The following is a 21,661-nucleotide window of genomic DNA, read 5'->3' as shown; positions in this document are numbered from 1 at the left end:
CCCTCTCTCTCTCTGTCTTGTGTTCTGGCCGTTTGTATATTCGGTGGTCCTGTGGGTAACACCTCTCTGTCTGAACGCTTTGATTGCCTTGACAACGGGCAGTTGGAAAGATTATCTGTAATCACCAGGTATTGTTCTCTGACTATAAATGCGAAACGTTCAAGGAGTCCCACACTCACCTGACGAAGGAGATAATCTCCGAAAGCTTGTGATTTTCAAATAAAATTGTTGGACTATAACCTGGTGTTGTAAGATTCTTTACATTTGTCAACCCCAGTCCATCACCGGCATCTCCACATCACCCCTAATGGTTAAGTTAGTAAAAGCAGTGTGTAACAGAGACGTAAATACCATAAGATACCTGGTTTGATTCCTGGCCTGTACTGAGTCAGCTGATGTCAACTAAGTTGGCAGGAAGCAGGGGAAAATTGGTTAGGGCTCCTGCTCTTAATCACTGCCAAGTGGCCCCTGCTGGAATGTGCCAATGCTGGGTGATCAGGTTCACTGTGATACCTCTTTCTGTATAGATTCATGTGGGCAAGGTATCTCAAGTCTTCCACACATGCAGAACTGTATCCAACATGAGTCAATCATTGCCTTCAGGAGAAAGGGGAAGGAAACTGGCCAGAGGAAAGAAAATCGAGCTGTGCAGTTTCACGCTGGAGTTTCATACTGGGGTGTGAACTTTATATTAAATGGACATCATGCAACTTGACTTTGTATTGGATAAACACTGTGTAGCTTGACTTCACATTAAGGAGGCACTGTGTAACTTGAAGTTACATTGAAGGGGGAAAACTATAATGGAAATACAAATACAAAGAAAGACTTGAAGAAGTGAGTCTTTTTTCGTTAGAACGACGCAGATTATGGGGTGATACAATGAAAGTTTGTAAATTATGAAAGGATGGGGCAGACTGTTTCCAGTAGTTGAGGGGTCAAGAATAAAGGGCCATTGATACAAGATTAATTGTAAAAGATTTAGAACAGAGGGCAGGAGAAACTTCTTCACAAAGAGTTGTGGAATTCACTTCCAGGGCTAATGGTTGAGGTGGAAACTATATCAACATCCAAGATTAGATTGGAAAAGTGAATGTTGAAGGGATGTAGGTACAGGGTGGGTAAATGTGATTAGAACTATTTGCTCGCATGATTGGTAAATACCGACACGGACTGGATGGGCCGAATGTCCTGTTTCCGTGTTGTAACTTCTTTGTGTTACTTGACTTCATATTGAAGGCACACTGACTGATTATGCCCCTGTGAAGCATCTTGGGATGTTTTTCTATGTTTACGGTGCTATATAAATGCAAGTTGTTGTTGTTGTGTAATTTGAGTTCACATTGAGGGGGGCAATCTATAACTGGACTTCACATAGAGGGGGCACAGTGTAAATTGACTTCACATTGAAAGGGCATTCAATAACTGGATTTTGCATTAAGGGGCACTATTTAACTTGACCTCATATTGGAGGGCATCCTTTGAGTTGGCTTCATAGTGAGGGTGAAATCTATTACTTGATTTCACATTGAGGAAATTTGACTTAACATTTTGAGGCTCTTTATAACTTCAGTGAAGGAAACTCGGAACTGCTTCACCACTGACTCGCACTTTCAAATATGCAAATTAGGCCGGTAGCGACTCAGCAGGCTAATCGCGGAAGGGCTCCAGAAGGACAAAGGAAACTCAGTAGAAACGTTTCAAAGGTGGAAATTAGGCGGAAGTGGGTTCCATCCGAAATTCCTCACCAAAAATATTTCTTATCCCATTCCTGAATGGTTAGTATACCATGGTAAAATCATAGAATCATAAAATCATAGAAAGGTTACAGCACAGAAGGAGGTCATTCGGCCCATTGAGTCCATGCTGGCTCTATCCCACACCCCCGCCCTATCCCCGTAGCCCTGCAAATTGTTTCCTTTCAAGTACTTATCCAATTCCCTTTTGAAGGCCATGATTGAATCTGCCTCCACCACCCCCTCGGGCAGTGCATTCCAGATCCTAACCACTCGCTGTGTAAAAAAGTTTCTCCTCATGTCACCTTTGGTTCTTTTGCCAATCACCTTAAATCTATGTCCTCTGGTTCTTGACCCTTCTGCCAATGGGAACAGTTTCTCTCCATCTACACTGTCCAGACCCTTCATGATTTTGAACACTTCTATCAAATCTCCTCGCAACCATCTCTGTTCCAAGGAGAACAGCCCCAGCTTCTCCAGTCTATCCACATAACTAAAGCCCCTCATCCCTGAAATCATTCTAGTAAATCTCTTCTGCACCGTCTCTAAAGCCTTCACATCTTTCCTAAAGTGCAGTGCCCAGAACTGGACATAATGCTCCAGTGGTTTCCGAACCAGTTTTTATAAAGGTTCATCATGACTTCCATACTTTTATACTCAATGCTTCTATTTATAAAGCCCAGAATCCCGTTTTTTTTAACTACTTTCTCAAGCTGCCCTGCCACCTTCAACGATTTGTGCACATATACCCCCAGATTTCTCTGTTCCTGTACCCTTTTTAGAGTTGTGCCCTCTAGTTTACATTGCCTCTCCTCATTCTTCCTACCGAAATGTATCACTTCGCATTTTTCTACGTTAAATTTCATCTGCCACGTGTCCGCCCATGCCACCAGCCTGTCTGTACCCTCTTAAAGTCTATCACTATCCTCCTCCCCCCTTTCAAGTTTTGTGTCATCTGCAAATTTTGAAATTGTGTCCTGTACACCCAAGTTCAAGTCATTAATATATATCAAGAAAAGTACTGGTCCCAGCACTGACCCCTCGGGAACACCACTGTACACCTCTCTCCAGTCTGAAGAACAACCGTTCACCACTACACTGTTTCCTGTCCCTTAGCCAATTCTGTATCCATGTTGCTACTGCCCCCTTTATTCCATGGGCCGCAATCTTGATGATAAGCCTACCATGTGGCACTTTAGCAAACGTCTTTTGAAAGTCCATATACACAACATCAACTGCATTGTCCTCATCGACCCTCTCTGTTACCTCATCAAAAAACTCTATCAGGTTAGTTAAACGTGATTTGCCTTTAACAAATCCATGCTGGCTTTCCTTAATCAATCCACACTCGTCCAAGTGACTGTTAATTCTGTCCCGGATTATCGTTTCTAAAAGTTTCCCCACAACTGAGGTTAAACTGACTGGCCTGTAGTTGCTGGGTTTATCCTTACACCCTTTTTTGAACAAGGGTGCAACATTGGCAATTCTCCAGCACTCTGGCACTACCCCCGTATCAACGGATGTTTGGAAGATTATGGCCAGTATTTCCGCAATTTCCATCCTTACTTCCCTCAGCAACCTAGGATGCACCCCATCTGGACCGGGTGACTTATCTACTTTAAAAACAGCCAGCCTTTCAAGTACCTCCTCTTTATCAATTTTTAGCCTATCCACTATCTCAACTATATCTTTCTTTACTGAGACTCTGGCAGCACCTCTTTCCTTGGTATAGACAGATGCAAAGTACTCATTTAGTACCTCGGCCATCCCCTCTGCCTCCATGAGTAGATCTCCTATATGGTCGCTAATCGGCCCCACTCCTTCTCTTACTATCCGTTTACTGTTTACATGCCTGTAGAAGACTTTTGGATTCCCTTTTATGTTGGCCGCCAGTCTATTCTCATACTCTCTCTTTGCCCCTCTTATTTCCTTTTTCACTTCCCCTCTGACTGGTTCTCACTTCTGTCACCTGACATCTGTCATATGCCCTTTTTGGTTTCATCTTACTCACTTACTCTCTTTTGTCATCCAGGGAGCTCTGGCTTTAGTTGCCCTACCTTTCTGCCTTGTGGGAATGTGCCTAGATTGTACCCGAACAATCTCCTCTTTAAAGGCCGCCCACTGTTCAATTATAGCTCTGCCTGCCAATCTACGATTCCAATTTACCCGGGCCAGATCTGTTCTCATTCCATTTAAATTCGCCCTCCTCCAATTGAGTATTTTTACTTTAGAGTGGTCCTTGTCTTTTTCCATAGCTATTCTAAATCTTATGATATTATGATCGCTGCTTCCTAAATGTGACACTGACACTTGTTTCACTTGGCCCGCCTCATTCCCCAGAACCAATTTCAGCAATGCCTCCTTCCTCGTTGGGCCAGAAATGTACTGGTTAAGAAAGTTAAGAAATGGTAAAGAAATTCATCCCTGGTAACTTTAGCTATCAGTGAGCACTATGCAACTTGGGGTACTGTTATACTGCTACGTTTACATTGATGTGAATGTGGGAAGAAAGCTAAAGCCAAGAGTTATGAGACTGTCACCAGGAGGCCCTCTAACACCAAGTGCTGTATAACAGCCAATCCATTTGACAACCTGGGAAGTTTTAAGTTTTGTGGAATATTTTTCACGTTATATATGAGAGAACCAATGCTCCTGTCTGCGCTCTCCTACCATTGAAAATTAGCAGCGCAGAAAAGAAGTACAATCTGTTGTAACTTTGATTTCACATTAGGTTCAACGCCATGTAAAGTGAATCAGTCACTTTCGTTCCTTCTCTAATCCCTTCTCTCTTATCAGTTGGACAATAAAAGCAAAACTCAAACATACATTCTCAATAAACAGTACTTAAAGTCATGAAACACAAACACAAAGGAAACTGGTTAAAGATTCCAGACAGTTTTCTTTAAAGCTGCTGGTTATATAGTATTCTGCAGGTTGATACTGTATAATCTAGTTAAGAACTTTTAATGACTGGTTTGGATCATATTCACAAGTAATCCACTGTTAATAGGTTTCATTTTCAGATTGTAGAAGGTTCATTCTAAGTACTTTGTTCACGGAGTTGTAGCCTAGAAATTACTATTGGGTATATTATCAGACAATGCTTAATTTGTTCATATGACTTTCTTCTGTTCACTATTTTAATGTAGGTGTTAATCCGTTTATTGTTCTTATTCTGCCAAAATAGTGGACAATGGAATGTTATATAAACATATTAACTGTCCATCCACTATTGTCTCCAAATGTAATTTCTAGGCTTTTTGTTAGAAGGCTATATAATTTGAGAAACAATTATATATTATAGATAATATCCTTTTCTAAGTATCTATGAGCCACATTATTTCCTCCAGCACGTCAATGTGCTATTAAGAAGCTCTGAGTACAGCTGTTGTTCCTAGCTGTTGTGGAATTCAGTCTGAAGTTCACTTTTGCTTGTCACATGATAAATTATTTAGAGTCACTGTGTTGAAGTTCTTATTGAACTTTGATGTGCTCTTTGTTCCCAGAACGCAACACAAAAAAGATATTTCAATGGCTGCATAATAAAAATAAAGGAAGCACTCAATGTACATCCTCCTGTACATTTAAAAAAAAAGATTCCTTTTAGATTCATCATTACCTGGCCAAAAGGAAAGGCAGACTTTGAGATTTCCGCCACTCCACAACTGAGACGCCCAAGACTCAGCAGCCTGCTTTATTTTTCTGCCTCCCTGTGGAGATGTGCCTTGGCTTCCCTCAGCATGTCCTTCCCATAACCCAGCCAAGAGTCTTAATCCGCTCTCTGTGGAACTGTGCACAGCACAAAGCCATATCCCACAATTCTGTGGCATTCTGCTTTGGTGACATTAGGTTGCCCATTTAGTTTTCTTGATGAAGACACTGGCATCAGAATACAAGCCTTTCTCTTTAATATTGCCTTCATTTTACATGTTGTGCGAATTCAAGCTTATATAAAGAGATGTCTTTTCCTTCTAGTCATAGATTTTTGTTCCAACTTCTGATAGCATACTCCTCCTGTGCTAATATCCATGTCCTCAGTGTGATCCCCTATGGGGTCAGGGTGGAACACTTCCTTTGAACACTGAGTGACCACTGGAGCCAGGGTGGGATGGAACGTCTGAGTACAGCCTTTCCTGGGGAGGGATCCTAATAGTTATGGACGTCACAGACGTATTCTGCCACCGTGTCCTGCTTACTTACACACGGATAATTCTTTTTCAGACAAATCTAACTGTGAAGAATACAAAACAAGGGGGGAAAAAAGAACCATTCATCCCCTTTTTTTCAACTTTCTTTCTCCATCACCTTGGTAACTGCTTCTACTCAATAGAACTACTGGGAGTCTGAATCCGTTAAGATATTTTATTCTGTATTGAAACGTAAATCTCCAAATAAAAAAAAATCCTGGATTCACTATGCACACACACTGGACTGCATTGTACAAAAAGTAAACTCCGGTGTCCAGAGCCTAAATTTATCACCTCACAGATACACAGATGCCGGAATTTTCTTTTACCAATTTACAGTGTGCTTCAACAAGAAATTGAATGGAAATTATTTACGCTCAAAAGTCACCAGCATCAATTCTGCTTTACTTTGCTGCAGTTGAATACATTAACAGGGCTCTGATTGTTTAACTTTGCTGGGTCTGTTTTAACATTTCCGCACCCGTGTTAAAGAGAGGTTTCCTTTTAATGGCATATTTATGCTTCATGCCAGAATATACTAAAATCTTGTAAAGTTCCTGAGAATACTTCAGCAGAAATCCACAGCACACCAAGCCTACAATGTAAGTCATCTAGAATGTTCCATTTTATGCAGAATTCTAACTCCCTACTCGTTAGTTTATTAGGATTGTAGCTGAGCTCGCTCATTTGGAAATGGCAGCATCCACTTAGGGCGGAGAAGGCTGAGAGTGAGGTCAGAAAGAGCCCATAGTATTTTTATCCCTAATTTTCTGGCCTTCATTGCCATTATTCGACCCCCAAAAGCATGATTCTCTCTGACTGGGTCATTTTCCACAGCACATTAACCTATGGCTGCCACTACACTGCCAGCCCAGTAATAAATGGTTAGCAATCTACCAGCCGTCTCAACTTGTCCTGCCACCTTCAAAGATTTGTGTATGTGCATCCACAGGTCTCTGTTCCTGCACCCCCTTTAAAATTGTACCATTTAATTTATATTGCCTCTCCTCATCCTTCCTACCAAAACGTATCACTTCACACTTTTCTGCGTTATATTTCATCTGCCACGTGTCTGCCCATTTCACCAGTCTGTCTATGTCCTCCTGAAGTCTGTTACTATCCTCCTCATTGTTTACTACATTTCCAAGTTTTGTTTCATCTGCAAATTTTGAAATTATACCCTCTATACCCAAGTCCAGGTCATTAATATATATCAAAAAGAGCAGTGGTCCTAATACTGACCCCTGGGGAACACCACTGTATACTTCCCTCCAGTCTGAAAACAAGATATATACTTGAAAAGTGAAAAAGTGCAGGGCTATGAGGAAAGAGCAGGGGAGTGGGACTAACTGGATAGCTCTTTCAAAGAGTTAGCACAAGCACAATTGGCCGAATGGCCTCCTTCTCTACTGTAAGATTCTATGAACCTTATGACGTCACAAAGCGTTTCACAACCAATAAAGTATTTTTGAAGTGTTGCAATGATGGAAAATAAGAAAAAAAAGAGGAACTATTGCTTAGAGTCCTTTGTACCTCAGTGCTCATAACATACACTTCAGAGTTCAGTCACATATCCCCTCATTAGTTGTCTGTAAAATTGCTAAAAGTTTTTTTTAAAAGCCTATACATGCGCAGCATGTGCTGTGGACATACAGGTTTTTACATGATATAATTCTCCAAAAAAAACAATGAGGGTCCATAATGCAGATAAGCCCGGTAAAGACTGTTTCAGCATGACACAGTTGGACTGATGCCCATCGTTTTTTGCCATCATGGACTTCACCATTGCTCCTGCCAATGGATAACAGTGGGCAAGCAAAGCCAATCTAATTGTTTCTGTTTGACTTTTCAACACTGTCAAAAAAAAAGTGGATTTATTGAAGTAAATGTTTTTGTTTTCATTTTTGCACCTGGAAAGGCAGGATTCTTATGTTTTATTGATTGAGCTCTTGTTTGCTTCTATAAATTATATATTAAGAGATGAACAGCTGGACACATCATTTCAATTTAAAACCAAGCCCTAAACAGCGCAGTGATATCAGTTACTGTGAGCAGCTGTTCCCTACCTACTTGCAATCATTTCTAGAACTATTAATAGGAATGTACAGACCCCAGCCAAAAATACACAGTAGTTTGGGTTCAGTGCACACTTAAATCAGTTTAAACTATTCTTAAACAAATAGAGGATTTCCCTCAGGGAAGAGTGAAACATGGAGGTTATCTTCTAATCTATGTTCTGTAGGATATCCACTTCTTTGATCTTCCATACACATTTTACATGGGAGAAAGGAAATAAAGTTGAACTGTACAGCAATTAGCCCATAGACTAGTCTTATTAAATGACAATAGCAGCATCACTATCCATTACGGGCATGGAATTTAATAGAAGACCACCCACCCCTTTTTAAAAAGATTTATCTTTTTCTCCATTCCTTCCTGAAGTTGTTGATTCTCTGCTGGGATATGACTTCACAGGGGCCGAGAACTTCCAGCAACTCATCCAAGTGGACATCAACGAGGGTCAACTAACTATCTGCAGTGTTAAGGGCAAACCCAATATTCAGTGCACACTTCTGGCAGAGATTCAAACTTTAAAAAAAGTATATATTTTTCTCCTTTGTCTTTCTACTTCACCCTCAGGTTCTTGGTCTGTCACTCTGAAACCAGTTTTTGGGACGTGACTGACTAGATCTCTGACTATTTTTCTCCTCCTTGCCTGTGGCTGAAGCATCTGATTTTTGCTCAGCATTGTGCCTGAGCTCAGGAACTTACCACAGAGATTGCAAGAGCAAGCCCACATCCTGTTACTCAATGGAAAGGGCTGGGTGTCCAACATAGCGTGTCACCCGCCACTTAACGTTTTTCATCCAACCAGCTGGTTCTTAATTAGTTATCAAGTCATTAAGTGGTATGTGTAAAATTTCCAGAGCAAGGTTTTATTTGGAGAAATCATTTCAATTGGACTTAGTTGCAAAGTGAATATTATAAGTAAAGGCCCAAATTTGTGGCAGTTTTCAACAGATGGCTGATTTAATCTGCATTTCCTTCCCCTTTTGCAAGCTTCACAAGGTGGTCATTCAATTCAAAACTCAAGTTTGTTCGAATAAATATTTGAGTAACAAAATGTTTAAATACATATAACTTCACAGCCTGCAGACAAAAGACCACTGACTTCCACACTGCTCTGAAAGCACCTGATCCAGTTTGATCTGGGACTCTAAGCAGAGTTAGGCTCAGTTAGTACTTGGATGGGAGACCACCTGGGAATACCAGGTGCAGTTGGCTATCCTTATGATTGTTTAAAAACAGGTAGACAAAAGACTATACATGGAACATCACACAATTGGAGCTAAATGGCAAGTACACTCCACTATTCAAATATTATTTTCAATTGAGGATAAGGATGTAAACCTGCAGACAACTCAGTCAATTCCTGATTCTAGCCAGATCATAAGGTTGCTACTTCCCCAGAGGACAAAGCAGAGGCTAAATAAACTGGGCCACTCCAGCACACTTCTAAACAACTAGTCACAGAACAGGAACCGATCGCTTGCTGATTTTGAACCAGGGAATAATGCATTGGATGGGGGAAGGAGTTACTTGAAGAAAAACAATAAGGAACTAAAATGCAGCAAGTATATATATTTTTTTAAAATGCAAGTGCAAAATAGAATTTAAAAAACAGGAATGCACTGTGTATCGCCAGGAATTGACAATTGCTGGTAGCACTGCTCTGAGCAGCAGGCTCCACTCTACCACCATGGAATGCAATATGTTGATTGACGCAGTTATCTTTCCCTCCCCAATAGATCATAGAAAGTGGTGCGAGTTTGAGCATAGGTGTTTAATATTGATATAGGTTGAAATACTGAACTATTGTGGAACCAGTAGGAGGAGCTCTATGCAATTCTCTTCAATTATGATTTGCCAGCTTGAGGTGTAGTATTTAAGATCTGCCCAAAGAGCATTACTGAAATTTATTATGCCTCAGCTCAATAAAAGTCTAGTTTAAAAACCCTCCAAACTTGAGACTGTCTGGTCAGGAAAGTGTTCTGGTACTTCTACCTCTATCTGATGACTAACATCTGCATCAATATAATTGCATTGACCAAAAACTCAAATTCCTTTGCTGCTAAGCAAAATGATTTTTCAATATAATCACAGCAATGGTATGGAATGTCCAGTTCTACTGACACAAGTCCAGTCACATACGATTCCAAGGATGAGGGACTTTAGTTACGTGGATAGACTGAAGCTGGGATTGTTCTCCTTGGAACAGAGACGGTTGCGAGGAGATTTGATAGAGGTATTCAAAATCATGAAGGGTCGAGACAGAGTAGATAGAGAGAAACTGTTCCCATTGGTGGAAGGGTCAAGAACCAGAGGACATAGATTTAAGGTGATTGGCAGAAGAACCAAACCAAAGGTGACATGAGGAAAAACATTTTTTTTTACACAGTGGTTAGGATCTGGATGCATGCCCAAGGGGGTGGTGGAGGCAGATTCAATCATGGCCTTCAAAAGGGAATTGGATAAGTACTTGAAAGGAAAAAATTTGCAGGGCTACAGGGAAAGGGCAGGGGAGTGGGATTAGCTGGATTGCTTTGCATAGAGCCAGTGAGGACTCGATGGGCCGAATGGCCTCTTTCCATGTTGTAACCTATGATTTGACATTTAATAATCCGCTCCAGGTATGAGCAGTGACACTGCAAACTGCAGATCTTGGACCTTGAATAATATCACAGTTCTATTCAGCAAGGCTTTAAGGACATTACTACTTACTCCATTTCTGGACATGGGATCTTGCTGCTTGAACTTGCCAGGTGCACACAGAGGACAGACTCTGCAGGTGCTCTAGAATTATACTTTACAGCCCTCAACATAACCTCGGAGCAGATCCAAATGCACTAGTGGTCAAGGCCTCTATGTCCTCCAGAGACCCTCCCCATGAGTATAAGAAATTAGTCAACAGGGTTTTATTTTTCAAGCAATAAATCCTTTATTAGAAAGGAAAGGATGGGTACCCATCGGCTTTCACTAACGATTCAGGTTCCATCCCTGAGTATCAGTGATTATATTTACAGTGCTTTACAGTATTTTGTTTCCAGATACTGGAATATAAATAAGAGAAGCAATTAAATCTAAGAATTCAAACATCACGTTTTTACAGATCAGAAAGATTTCTGAATATCAAGCAACCATTCCAAATATACAGCAATACAAAAGAACAGTAAATACTGTCCAGATAAATATATACAATACAAATAACCCAGTATGGGTCACCGTTAGAGCATAACATGACTGACACCTGCTGCTCTAAGTGCTACACACTTGACGGGATAATTTTTAGGCCTTTCATTCCCTCCTTTACTCTGAAATCAGGAAGGAAGACGGATTCACACAACTATAAGTTGTTAGAGGACGAATAAAAGGGTTAGAAAGACGATGCCTTTTATGTTAAAAGAAGACGTTAAGAAAATGTTAAGAAGCTCTTCCATGACTCAGTGGTAGACACATCATCCATTGTGGAACTGAGCCATCCAGACCAGGAAACTCCCAGGTTTGATCTCTAATCTGTGCTGAGTGAGCTGATCTCAGCCAGGAGGAGGCATGCTACAAGTAATCTCAATGACCTCAGATTAAGGTGGAGAAAGGTAGTCAGGGTTTCCAATTCTGATCTCTAGCCAGTGACCAAGTAGTATAAGTACATGGACATAAAATGAAGATAGGATGGAGATCAGCTGTGATACCTCCCCAAGGTCAAATAGCCCAGTCAATTTAGCCGGTGGTACATATAATGCAGCCCAGTGGATACATGAAGTCCACCTGATCCTCACATCAGCAGCCTTTCAGATTTCAGGTGGGGGGGGGGGGTTAAAAAGGAAAACATTGAGTTTTTTTTATTTAAAAATGTTAAAATGATGTCAACATATTTTACAAGAAATGTCTCAAAAATATCTTTTCTTAAACTAGGCTTTTGAAATCTTCCTGAACTGTCAATCGAGGCAAAATACTCCTTGGGAATTTGTAAATAAGTGGCCTTATTACAAAACTTTTTTAAAAACATTCAAATAAGTCAAAAGGTATAGAAGTGGACTTCGGTTTGTAACACTGTTTGGAAATGAAGTGAGATTTTCAAATGTCAGTTTGAAATACCAAAAATTACAATCAATAGAATGAATCAAACAGTATTTTTCATCAGCTGGTCTTCCATTAACTATTAGTGCAGCACATTTTCCAAATTAATCCCAGAAGTGTCTCAAGAGTAGCCAGCTTCTTTCTGTGCCATTAATAACCATAGGATTTTAACTGGAGGAAAAGTGCTTTCGCATACAGACAGGCCTCAGTAATAATGAGGCTGTGTCTAAGAGCCTCCAGCAGCCAGCCTTGAACACAAGCTTTTCTAGTGATATTCACAATACGTTGAGCACAGATGTAAAAGGAAAGGAATCCTTTCAGGAAATCTCAATTACCTTTAATCCCATTTGGCGTCTCGAATGGTGTTGAGGCACTAATAATTTTCCAAACTTAAGAAGTTGGAAATTATTCTACATTCTTCAAACATGTTCAGTCCTATTTTTTTTTTAGTTGAAATTGAACCTTTGAAACATTACATAGCATCTGTATTTATGGTTCAACACAGAGCAGCTTTCGTCTACTGACTTTCTCCTAATGCATGATCTAAATGTCAAAAAGAAAAGCAGTGAGTGTTTAAAGCTGGCTCGAGGAGTCATTTACATTCTAAAAGATTCGCCGATACATCAGCAACATTTTCAATTTCACACTTGGGGAAAAATAATTACACGACACACACAATCACTCATCCTTTGTGATGTCTGTTTGCCTTCTGCCACTTCCTGTTCTGCTCGGATTCAAAGCATGGCTCTGTTCCATACAAGACTGCGAACAGGAGGGAGACTATCATTACATCCAGGCCGCACAGCAGCCTTACGACCCAGCAATGTGCATTAATGCAGCTACACAAGAGCTTCACAGCCAGACATACAGTGGTCCCCACATCCCCTTCAGATACCGGGGGTTACATGGGACGAGGTTAGAGGTTAATAAGTAACATTGCGGGGACACCATGGGGTATCAGGATACAGGAGACAATGAATTGAGCGAAACCTAGAGAGAACAAAAAAGAGATTAGTTGTATAGAAGATAAAAACTTCCTGTAGCTCAAAGTAAAATTACCTGTATAGATTCATAGAAAGGTTACATCACGGAAGGAAGCTATTCAGCCCATCGAGTCCGTGCCTGCAAGGACAGTCCAGCTAGTCCCACTCCCCCGCCCTATCCCTGCAAATTTTTTCCTTTCAAGTACTTATCCAGTTCCCTTTTGAAAGCCACGATTGAATCTGCCTCCACCACCCCCTCGGGCAGTGCATTCCAGATCATAACCACTCGCTGCATAAAAAAGTCTTTCCTCATGTCGCCTTTGGTTCTTTTGCCAATCACCTTAAATTTATGTCCTCTGGTTCTTGACCCTTCCGCCAATGGGAACAGTTTCTCTGATTTTGAATACCTCTCAAATCTCCTCTCAACCTTCTCTGTTCCAAGGAGAACAAACCCTGCTTCTCCAGTCTATCCACATAACTGAAGTCCCTCATCCCTGGAATCATTCTAGTAAATCTTTTCTGCACCCTCTCTAAAGCCTTCACATCTTTCCTAAAGTGAGGTGCCCAGAACTGGATACAATATTCCAGCTGTGGTTGAACCAGTGTTTTATAAAGGTTCATCATGATTTCCTTGTTTTTGTACTCTATGCCTCTATTTATAAAGCCCAGGATCCTGTATGCTTTTTTAACCACTTTCTCAACCTGCCCTGCCACTTTCAACAATTTGTGCACATATACCCCCAGATCTCCCTGTTCCTGTACCCCTTTTAGAACTGTGCCCTCTAGTTAATGTTGTCTCTCCTCATTCTTCCTACCGAAATGTATCACTTTGTATTTTTCGGTGTTAAATTTCATCTGCCACGTGTCCGTCCATTTCACCGCCTCTTGAAGTCTATCACTATCCTCCTCACTGTTCATTACACTTTCAAGTTTTGTGTCATCTGCAAATTTTGAAATTGTGCCCTGTACTCCCAAGTCCAAGTCATTAATATATATCAAGAAAAGCAGTGGTCCTGGTACTGACCTCTGGGAAACACCACTGTACACCTCCCTCCAGTCCGAAAAACAACCATTCACCACTATTCTCTGCTTCGTTACTTAGCCAATTGTAGCCAATGTATTAGAATTATTTCCACTTTACGTTAGTCACTGGTATTTACTGAAGATCTAGTACAATGCTGAGTTTTGTAAGATGTGGAGTAAGGTTTGTAGTTGACTCTTGTTCATTTATCCCCTTGTGCTGCTGTAAGAACCTATCACTGATTTTAAAGAATGAGTTGTGGACACAATTTACTGTCGCACCAGAGTTATCACGATCAATTGCACACTCAGCAAAACTAGCCAAAGTTCTTATCACAGCACTAGTATTTGGTTTCTTCTCTTACTTATTTTTTTGGCTCGTGACCACTGGGCAGGGCGTTTCCCAAAATTCTGGTACAGTTGTGACTTGTGTTGCAAAATAATTGTAGATTAATTGTATCCTGGAATAATTTTGTTGAACTCACTATGTGCAGCCCACTCCACTAAAGGGTTACTCCAGTGTCAATGTCTGGCCAGATTCACCCCTGCCCCCAACCAACTTCAATGGAAGTCTGTTCTGTTAAATACATCACTTTCCGTTCTATCGCCTCTCCTAATTGTAAACAAGGCTTTTAAAAATGTGCAGTTGTATCATGTTAATCGCAGGTATTGTCCACTAGATATTATGTTTTGGAAATAAACTATTTAAAAAGATAAATTTTGAAATCTCAGTCATATCAAATTAACATTACACGGTATAAATTTCAATTGTACAGAATAGCAGATGACAATCCACTAATTTTCCATTTATTATAGACTGTCCAGTGAAAATAACTTTTTAAAAAATTATAGTATACGTGTTTAAAGGATCCCCTTCTTTAGGTATTCAGATCATTTTCTAAATGGAAGCCAGGCAACCAATCATTCCTGTTCTTGAGCTGGATGCTCCACGTTTCCTCTTCATCAATCTCTAAGTGAGTTACATAAGTTGTGTTGCAGCACACGGATGCCCTGCCGACTCCAAGCTGTTTCAAAGGGAACTACATTCAACTAAGTCACCTCATAATTGCTAGGTGTTGTTACTTGGGGGCGAATTACCTTTACATGACCCCACATCAGGGGAGTTCTGACAAGTCCACTTCATGGCTAGGAACCTCACCCATTGGGAACACTGAAATCAGAGATTGGGTGTGTACTGCCCACAATATTCTGATCATTTATTTTAAAAGCTGGAAAATCATGGGCAGTGCACAAAGTTTTCAATATGTGCTTCTGGCTAGCGAGCCTTTCCACCAGGAATACTGACGCATAAAACTTCCCCCATCACTTCCTGCACTGCCACTGACCAGCATTATCAAAGCACAAAACATAGCAAGAAAAGATGATTGGGACACTAAAATAATTAGATAAAAGTAGACATATCTCTTTATATATAAGATTACAGGGCAATTTAATACTATTATTCAGTAGTGCTACAGTGGGGTAATTGTAAATAGAAAACAACATTTTTCAGAATTGGTTTCTGCATGCAGCACATTCTATATTTCTATGAAGCAGAAACAAGCTGTGAAGAGGTGACAGGAGTAGACTGTACAAATTTGAACAAACAGGCTCACTCAGACTCTCAACTTTGCTCTGCTGGATTAATGTATTGTGAAAGAATTTCACACTTACCGAGATGGATCCTCCTCAATGGAGAAGCCTCCCTTCAGATTAATGGCATTCCTTTTATTTTCAAATGTGCCATAGCTCAACGTAACCTGGAATACAGACCGGTACAATTAAAGTACCTGTTATTTCTCCTTGAGGAATGGGCATGTTCCATTACATACTGTTAGGCTAGTTCTGGAGCGGGCTGCTTACCTGGTTGGGAATATCAGTTCTCATTACTTGCTGCAGGTTCTCCAAGTGTGAATGGAACAGGTTACTCCGAATCAACTTCACCCCCAGAACGGCCTCGATGATGTAACCAATGGTGCAATCGTCAGGCAGACGGATTTTCTCTGCAGTGTTCATGAAGTGACCGCCACTGTGGAAAAAGGAAGAAAGCAGAAATTGGACACTGCGCTCTGTTAAGGCAGCATGCCCAAGCAGCAGGTTCAAAGAAAAGGGTTTTGAATTTAAATAATATCTAACAAAGCCACTAAAATTAGATTAGGCCTTACAGCTTTTTCTGACCAGACTGAAAACCAAAATGTGTAATAGCTACAGTTAAAATCTTTCTTTTGAACTTTCAAAATATATACAAGCTGTATTACACCAAGCATGAAGCCGATTTCTCATTTGCCAGGTTGTGTATTCAATTTGTTTTAAAAAAAAGGGAAACTTATTTAATATGCAAAATGCTCCCAGTCAAAAAAAGGTCAATCTTAACTACAATGTCATGTGAATTCCCAAATCTCAAATATCTGCAAGCTGTAGCCACCTAGCTAGCTGGTATCACTACACCTACCTGGCCCATGGACTCATCTTCAGTGCTAGTCCTCGGCTGATGCAGAATCCAGCTCCACCAGTTGCAAACCAGAAATGCACTGGACGCTGCAAGAAAAGTAACAAGGAAACATCACTCACTGCATTAAAAAAAGCGCCATCCTCTTCAGTTCCCTCTCTGCCCAGTCACCTGCAGGAAGCACAGTGGCAACTGGCACACAGTACAGAAAGTAGGAAATGACCCAGTATGCCAACCCCCTTCCCCAAAGACTTATGTTTACGTGTTAGCTGTGGCTCAGTGGTAGTATTCCTGCCTCTGAGTTAGGCGGTCATGGGTTCAAGTCCCACTCGAGACTTGAGCACAAAATCTAGGCTGATATTCAACTGTAGTACTGAGGAAGTGCTGTGTTTCAGATGAGACATTAAACCAAGGCCCCCTCTGCCCTCACAGGTGAAAGTAAAAGATCCCATGGCACTATTTTGAAGAAGAGCATGGGAGTTCTGCCCAATACCCTGGTCCATATTTATCAATCAATCAACAAAATTAAAAAACAGATTATATGGTCATTATCTTATTGCTGTTTGTGGGACCATGTGCAAAAGATGGCTGCCACATTTCCTACATTACAAAAGTGACTACACTTCAAAAGTACATCATTGGCTGTAAAGTGCTTTGGGACATCCTCAGGTTGTGAAAGGTGCTATAGAAAAAAGTGCTTCTTTTAAAAAGTTAAATTTATATCCTTGCTCTGCTCGGAAACCCCAGCAAATAAGTTAAATCACCATTTGTGCCACAATAAAGCTTCACTGTGCATTTGAAATATTAAAGCAGCTGACAATCGACCTCCTCCGTTGTTTATTTTATTAATGTCCGCACACCTACCACTTTATTATCACTGATCCTTTCAGTGGCCTCGATGGGTCGATCCAGGCTTGGTTTCCCAATGTAGATGTCCTGAGTGTGCGGGTACTGTGCCAGCAGCTTCACCAGGGTGCGGGTGTTCACATAATTATCATCATCAACGTGGCAAAACCATCTGAAATGTGAAACCATAACATCAGTTCATGGCACAAAAGATTAAAGATGAAGATGAAAAAGCACTGACTCGTCAGACAAGCCCTGTGGTCTGCACGTGTTCTCATCCCTCGTCCTGTGAACTGGCAATAGAACTAGAACCAAACTGTCCTGCCATGAGACCACAATTTTTGTTCAGAAAGGATTAAATTTGCAGAAGTTAGATGAAATTGTTCTAATCAATGTTACACCTCATGATTTTCTAGAAAGCGACCTCAATAAACTCAACTGGCTTCCTCAAATTGCTCAGTGGGTAAATGAGTCTTTTGGTGTAATACTGAGCTGTACTGAACAGGATGATCCCAAGCTCAATGCTTAGTCAGTGCTGGCTTAATAGAGGTACAACTGGCATCAGGATCCCAGATGTTGACAGGGAAAAAAAAAAGTCAGGGCTCCTGCTCCTGATTGTTGATTCCTGCTAGAAAGTAAGTGAAGTGAGGGCAGGATCCATCTGAGCTGTGATGCCCTCACAGTTGAATATCCTGCTGACACACTGCCTAGGCTTACATAAGATGAATGGGCACACAGGTTGACCACATTCATAGAAATATATTCCAGCACGTCACCACATTCTACTGAAGGGGGAGAGGAGCAACGTTAACATTAAAAGAAAACATTTACATAAAGCACATTTCCACCAGACTACAGGCGCTGTCTTGTGGCTCCCCACAAGTCAGTGATGTCTTAGTTCCGAAACATCAAGTTATTTCCAGAGTTATGAGGTTTTACGATGGCTGAGCTTGGTTCGATTGGGCTCAGATTCATTCCATTCTACATCACAAAACTGTCTCGAATGTAACCAGCATTTAACAGTCAAATTTTGTCTGTAGTTGTTTTTCTTGATTTCTTTCCTTTCCTTCCCCCCCCCCCCCCAACTCCTTTGCTGAAGGTACCTAGCCAGTGGCCATTCTTCACATAACTCTAGACAGCAGAGGGCCCTATATCACAGTCCAAACTGGTTCTCACTTGAGTGCCATATATTTGCATAATGGAGTCTGTGTACAATAATCAGAAGTGAAAACCCTGGCTGACTATTTTCCACCTTCCCTTTGCACAGCTGTGCTGAAGCCACTTTAGCATTCCAACTGTTCCTCCAACTTGAGATCAGCTTAGGGGATTAAACTAGGGCCATCTGATCTGTATGGCTTAGTACATGTAGATAATGCCTTAATTCACTAAACCAGCGGAGGAGCTATTGCTCAGTTTTACAAGTGACTTTCTCCCCCTTGCTACTTACTTTTTTCCTGATTCAATAAACTTGTCGTATTCCACTGCCATCTTGCAGGAAAGAGCTTGTCGACTGTGAGCAGCTGAGCAGTTAGTGTTGACCATGTGGCCTGCTATTGGGAAAGAGAACACATTAGCATCAATATACTCAGCAAACACAGGCAAAAACTACAGGACAATGCAAACCAACACCATAAATCTGCATTAAGTTCATAGTCAATGACAAATTCAGGAATCAGCATTCAGAATCAATAATCCCACTGGAAACAATGAGAATTTGGCTCATCAAACAGCATTGGAAAATGTAGTGATATTTTGGGATTGTCTCACTCATAATAGGGTGAAAACTCCAGTCACCAATTAAGTTCTTTCTCCCCTCTCCCCACCCCCATTTAAAGGATTTCCCAGATCTGCACAAACTGACCCGGGGTTAGCGGGCTTAAAAGTATTTAAGCTGTAGCTTTTGGTAACTACACAATTGAATTTGCAGACAGCTGCAGCCGTGCAGTAAGGGAGTGGGTCAGGACTCACTGGCTCCTTCCACTGAATCACTTAAATGCTCCTTCTCAGTCTAGAGTCAGGTTAGCCATTATCGCCATGGCAACAAGCCTTTTTCTTCTCAATCGATTTTATTCAAGGGCATCCCATGCAACAGGTGGCGGATAGTGGGAACGATTTAGTTGAATAGGGACCAAGCACTAGTGGTTATGAAACATTGACAACTATCAATTACGGTCACATTTCGAACCTCAAATTGCAGGGACTTCAAGAGTTGGTGGAGCTCAGATAGTGGCTTGTTTACTGAAAGTCGCTCATCTTACTCAAATCAACTCATGCACTTCGGCTGTAATAGTAGCATCCTATCAAACAAGAGATCATACAAGAATCCAGGCTGCTCTACATGACCACAGTCTTATTTCTGGAACTAACCATCAATATATTTCCTACAATTTAACAACACTCTACAAGAGTATGCACAGTACTTGAAGGGTGGGTTCATTTACATAGGTAAAATCACCTACCCCACACCCTCTTTCGCTTTGTAGTCTCAGAAAATTAAAGATTACTCCCAACAGCAGAAAGATTTATAAACAGTCACCCAGGCCTTCTTTGCTAATTGATCTCAGTTAACAGATGGCACTCTATAATGATGTGGGTTTAATCATTACTGGACCCATTAGGTTGAGAGACAAGGGTTACTGCCAGATGTAGGGACAGGTGTACAACAAGGATCTTGTGCGACCCCATAATCAGTTCCCATGGCTTACCTGTCTTTTTCTTTAGCTCCTCATCTTCTCCATCAGTGAAGATGTACGTCTGTAAAACAAAAGGAATAGTAAACGTCAAACCTATTTACCAAGAGCCTGGCTATTTCTAGGTGCCTTTATTGCCATGGCTCAGTGTTATTGGAAGAGATGAGGAAATGGATAATTGAGGATTTGTCTGGGTATTTTCTTTATCCCTTGCCTATTTAGTGGTTAGGATTGCATGTTCATTAGGGGATTCTATAAAAATGAGCATCAGTAACATCTTACTTACACAAAAGTATAGAAATCCAAACGCCATTGTTCAGAGTGGACTCTTTTTCCCAAGGAATACCTGTGCAAAGGGATTCAAAGTTTTGCTATCTGACTCCCCCTTCCCCCGAAGACAAGAATATACTAAGTCCACCTGCTCTGTTGTCCCTCCCCTCTGCCAGCCTTCACTTTTATTCTCAGACCATCCAGCACCAGCAAAGCTCTGATTAATGCAAAGTTTATTCCAAACTGCTGCTTAAACAAGCCAAACAAGCTCAAAATGTGAAAGGGGTGGGGTGGGGGGGGCAATGAGACGCAAACCTCCCCACAAAGATCTGTTGTGTTGCTTTCTGTGTTTTGCCAGTCTCTCCATAGCAACCTGTTCAGAGCTCCGCAGCATCCCAGCCCCACAACTAACGGAAGACAAAGAGGAGAGGTGACCCTTGGGCTCCTTTAACATAAGGGCCATTGTAACATAGCCTGTCACCAAGAAGCACAGCCATTCAGCAAGGAATATCCTTACAGCCAGTGCTTAAAAGTGCCAGCACGTTAACCATCGAACAAACTGCAAGTCATAAACGAGCAGTCCATTCAAGATTTTTTTTTTTAAAAAGCCCAACAGTTTTGTTTATTCAAGAAGAAACCGAACAAGCTTCAAGAACATAAAAGGCTGAGATATTATAAGATAAAGTGTGTGCGACTCGAGCACTGCGATAATTCGACTTTGATGTCAGTTATTTTTTTTCCCTCCTCGGCTACTTTTCTTTTTTAAAAAAAAAGAAAGCTGTTTACTTTAGCTGTGGGTGGGGTGACACCTGGCAGTACAACACCTCAGGCATCTCCACACTGGCATGGGCTTTGAACCACTCAGCTGCTCACTTTACCCGTCAGACCAGGCATGTTTACACAGTTAACACCAGGCCTGTTTATACAATGACATGGCCGCTGGAACCACTTAGGCTCAACTGCAGGTAATTGAGTAACTTTTACGTGGATTTGAGCTGCAGCCAAGGTGCATTCTCGCCCACCTGGTCATGAGCCACTTACTTGCCTGTTTGAACAGCTAATTTCAGGCAGCTGCCGAGGAGCTCAAGGCAGCTGCCATTGTGTTTGCACTTATGGGGGAGGGTAGAAGAGGAGACAAGGTAGGATGGCTAAGGATTCAGCTCCCAAAAAAACAAATACTTAAGGGGGAAAGAACGCACGCACTGCAGAACCAGCTGTCGAGTTCAGGGCACAGAACTGACACGGAAAAAAAAACAGCATAACTTCTGCTCCACTGCTGCACAAGTCCCTGTGTATTCAAGGCATGCTGCTACCCACCCGCACTAAACTCCCCTCACAATAG

At 41.3% G+C, this 21,661-nt stretch overlaps 1 protein-coding gene and 1 pseudogene across 1 annotated transcript; one reads left to right on the top strand and one right to left on the bottom strand.

Annotated features, from left to right (window-relative positions):
- The first annotated feature begins 9,089 nt into the window (after positions 1-9,089).
- Positions 9,090-9,208, top strand: LOC137310269 (5S ribosomal RNA; annotated as a pseudogene).
- A 1,689-nt stretch (positions 9,209-10,897) lies between these two features.
- On the bottom strand, positions 10,898-20,873 carry LOC137310268 (beta-1,3-N-acetylglucosaminyltransferase lunatic fringe-like). Its single transcript, XM_067978167.1, has 8 exons — positions 20,336-20,873; positions 20,065-20,113; positions 18,807-18,909; positions 17,378-17,531; positions 16,517-16,602; positions 15,928-16,093; positions 15,739-15,824; positions 10,898-13,051 (listed from the first exon to the last, which is right to left on the bottom strand). The coding sequence occupies exons 1-8, from the start codon at positions 20,360-20,362 to the stop codon at positions 12,985-12,987; spliced, it is 738 nt and encodes a 245-aa protein (XP_067834268.1). The 5' UTR covers positions 20,363-20,873; the 3' UTR covers positions 10,898-12,984.
- Positions 20,874-21,661: the final 788 nt, after the last annotated feature.

This window comes from Heptranchias perlo, unplaced genomic scaffold (genome assembly GCF_035084215.1).
Source record: "Heptranchias perlo isolate sHepPer1 unplaced genomic scaffold, sHepPer1.hap1 HAP1_SCAFFOLD_239, whole genome shotgun sequence".
Lineage (NCBI taxonomy): Eukaryota > Metazoa > Chordata > Chondrichthyes > Hexanchiformes > Hexanchidae > Heptranchias > Heptranchias perlo.
Note: the sequence above shows the minus strand (reverse complement) of the source record. Positions and strands in the feature narration are given on the sequence as shown.

Bases quoted from the DNA above. Each gene is read 5' to 3' on its own strand.
- LOC137310268 (XM_067978167.1), bottom strand. From the start codon at position 20,362: ATGGCGTTTGGATTTCTATACTTTTGT. The intron at 20,114-20,335 runs GTAAGTAAGATG...TTTGTTTTACAG, and splicing joins TTGGATTTCTATACTTTTGT to ACGTACATCTTCACTGATGG. The intron at 15,825-15,927 runs GTAAGCAGCCCG...TCTGTATTCCAG, and splicing joins GAACTGATATTCCCAACCAG to GTTACGTTGAGCTATGGCAC.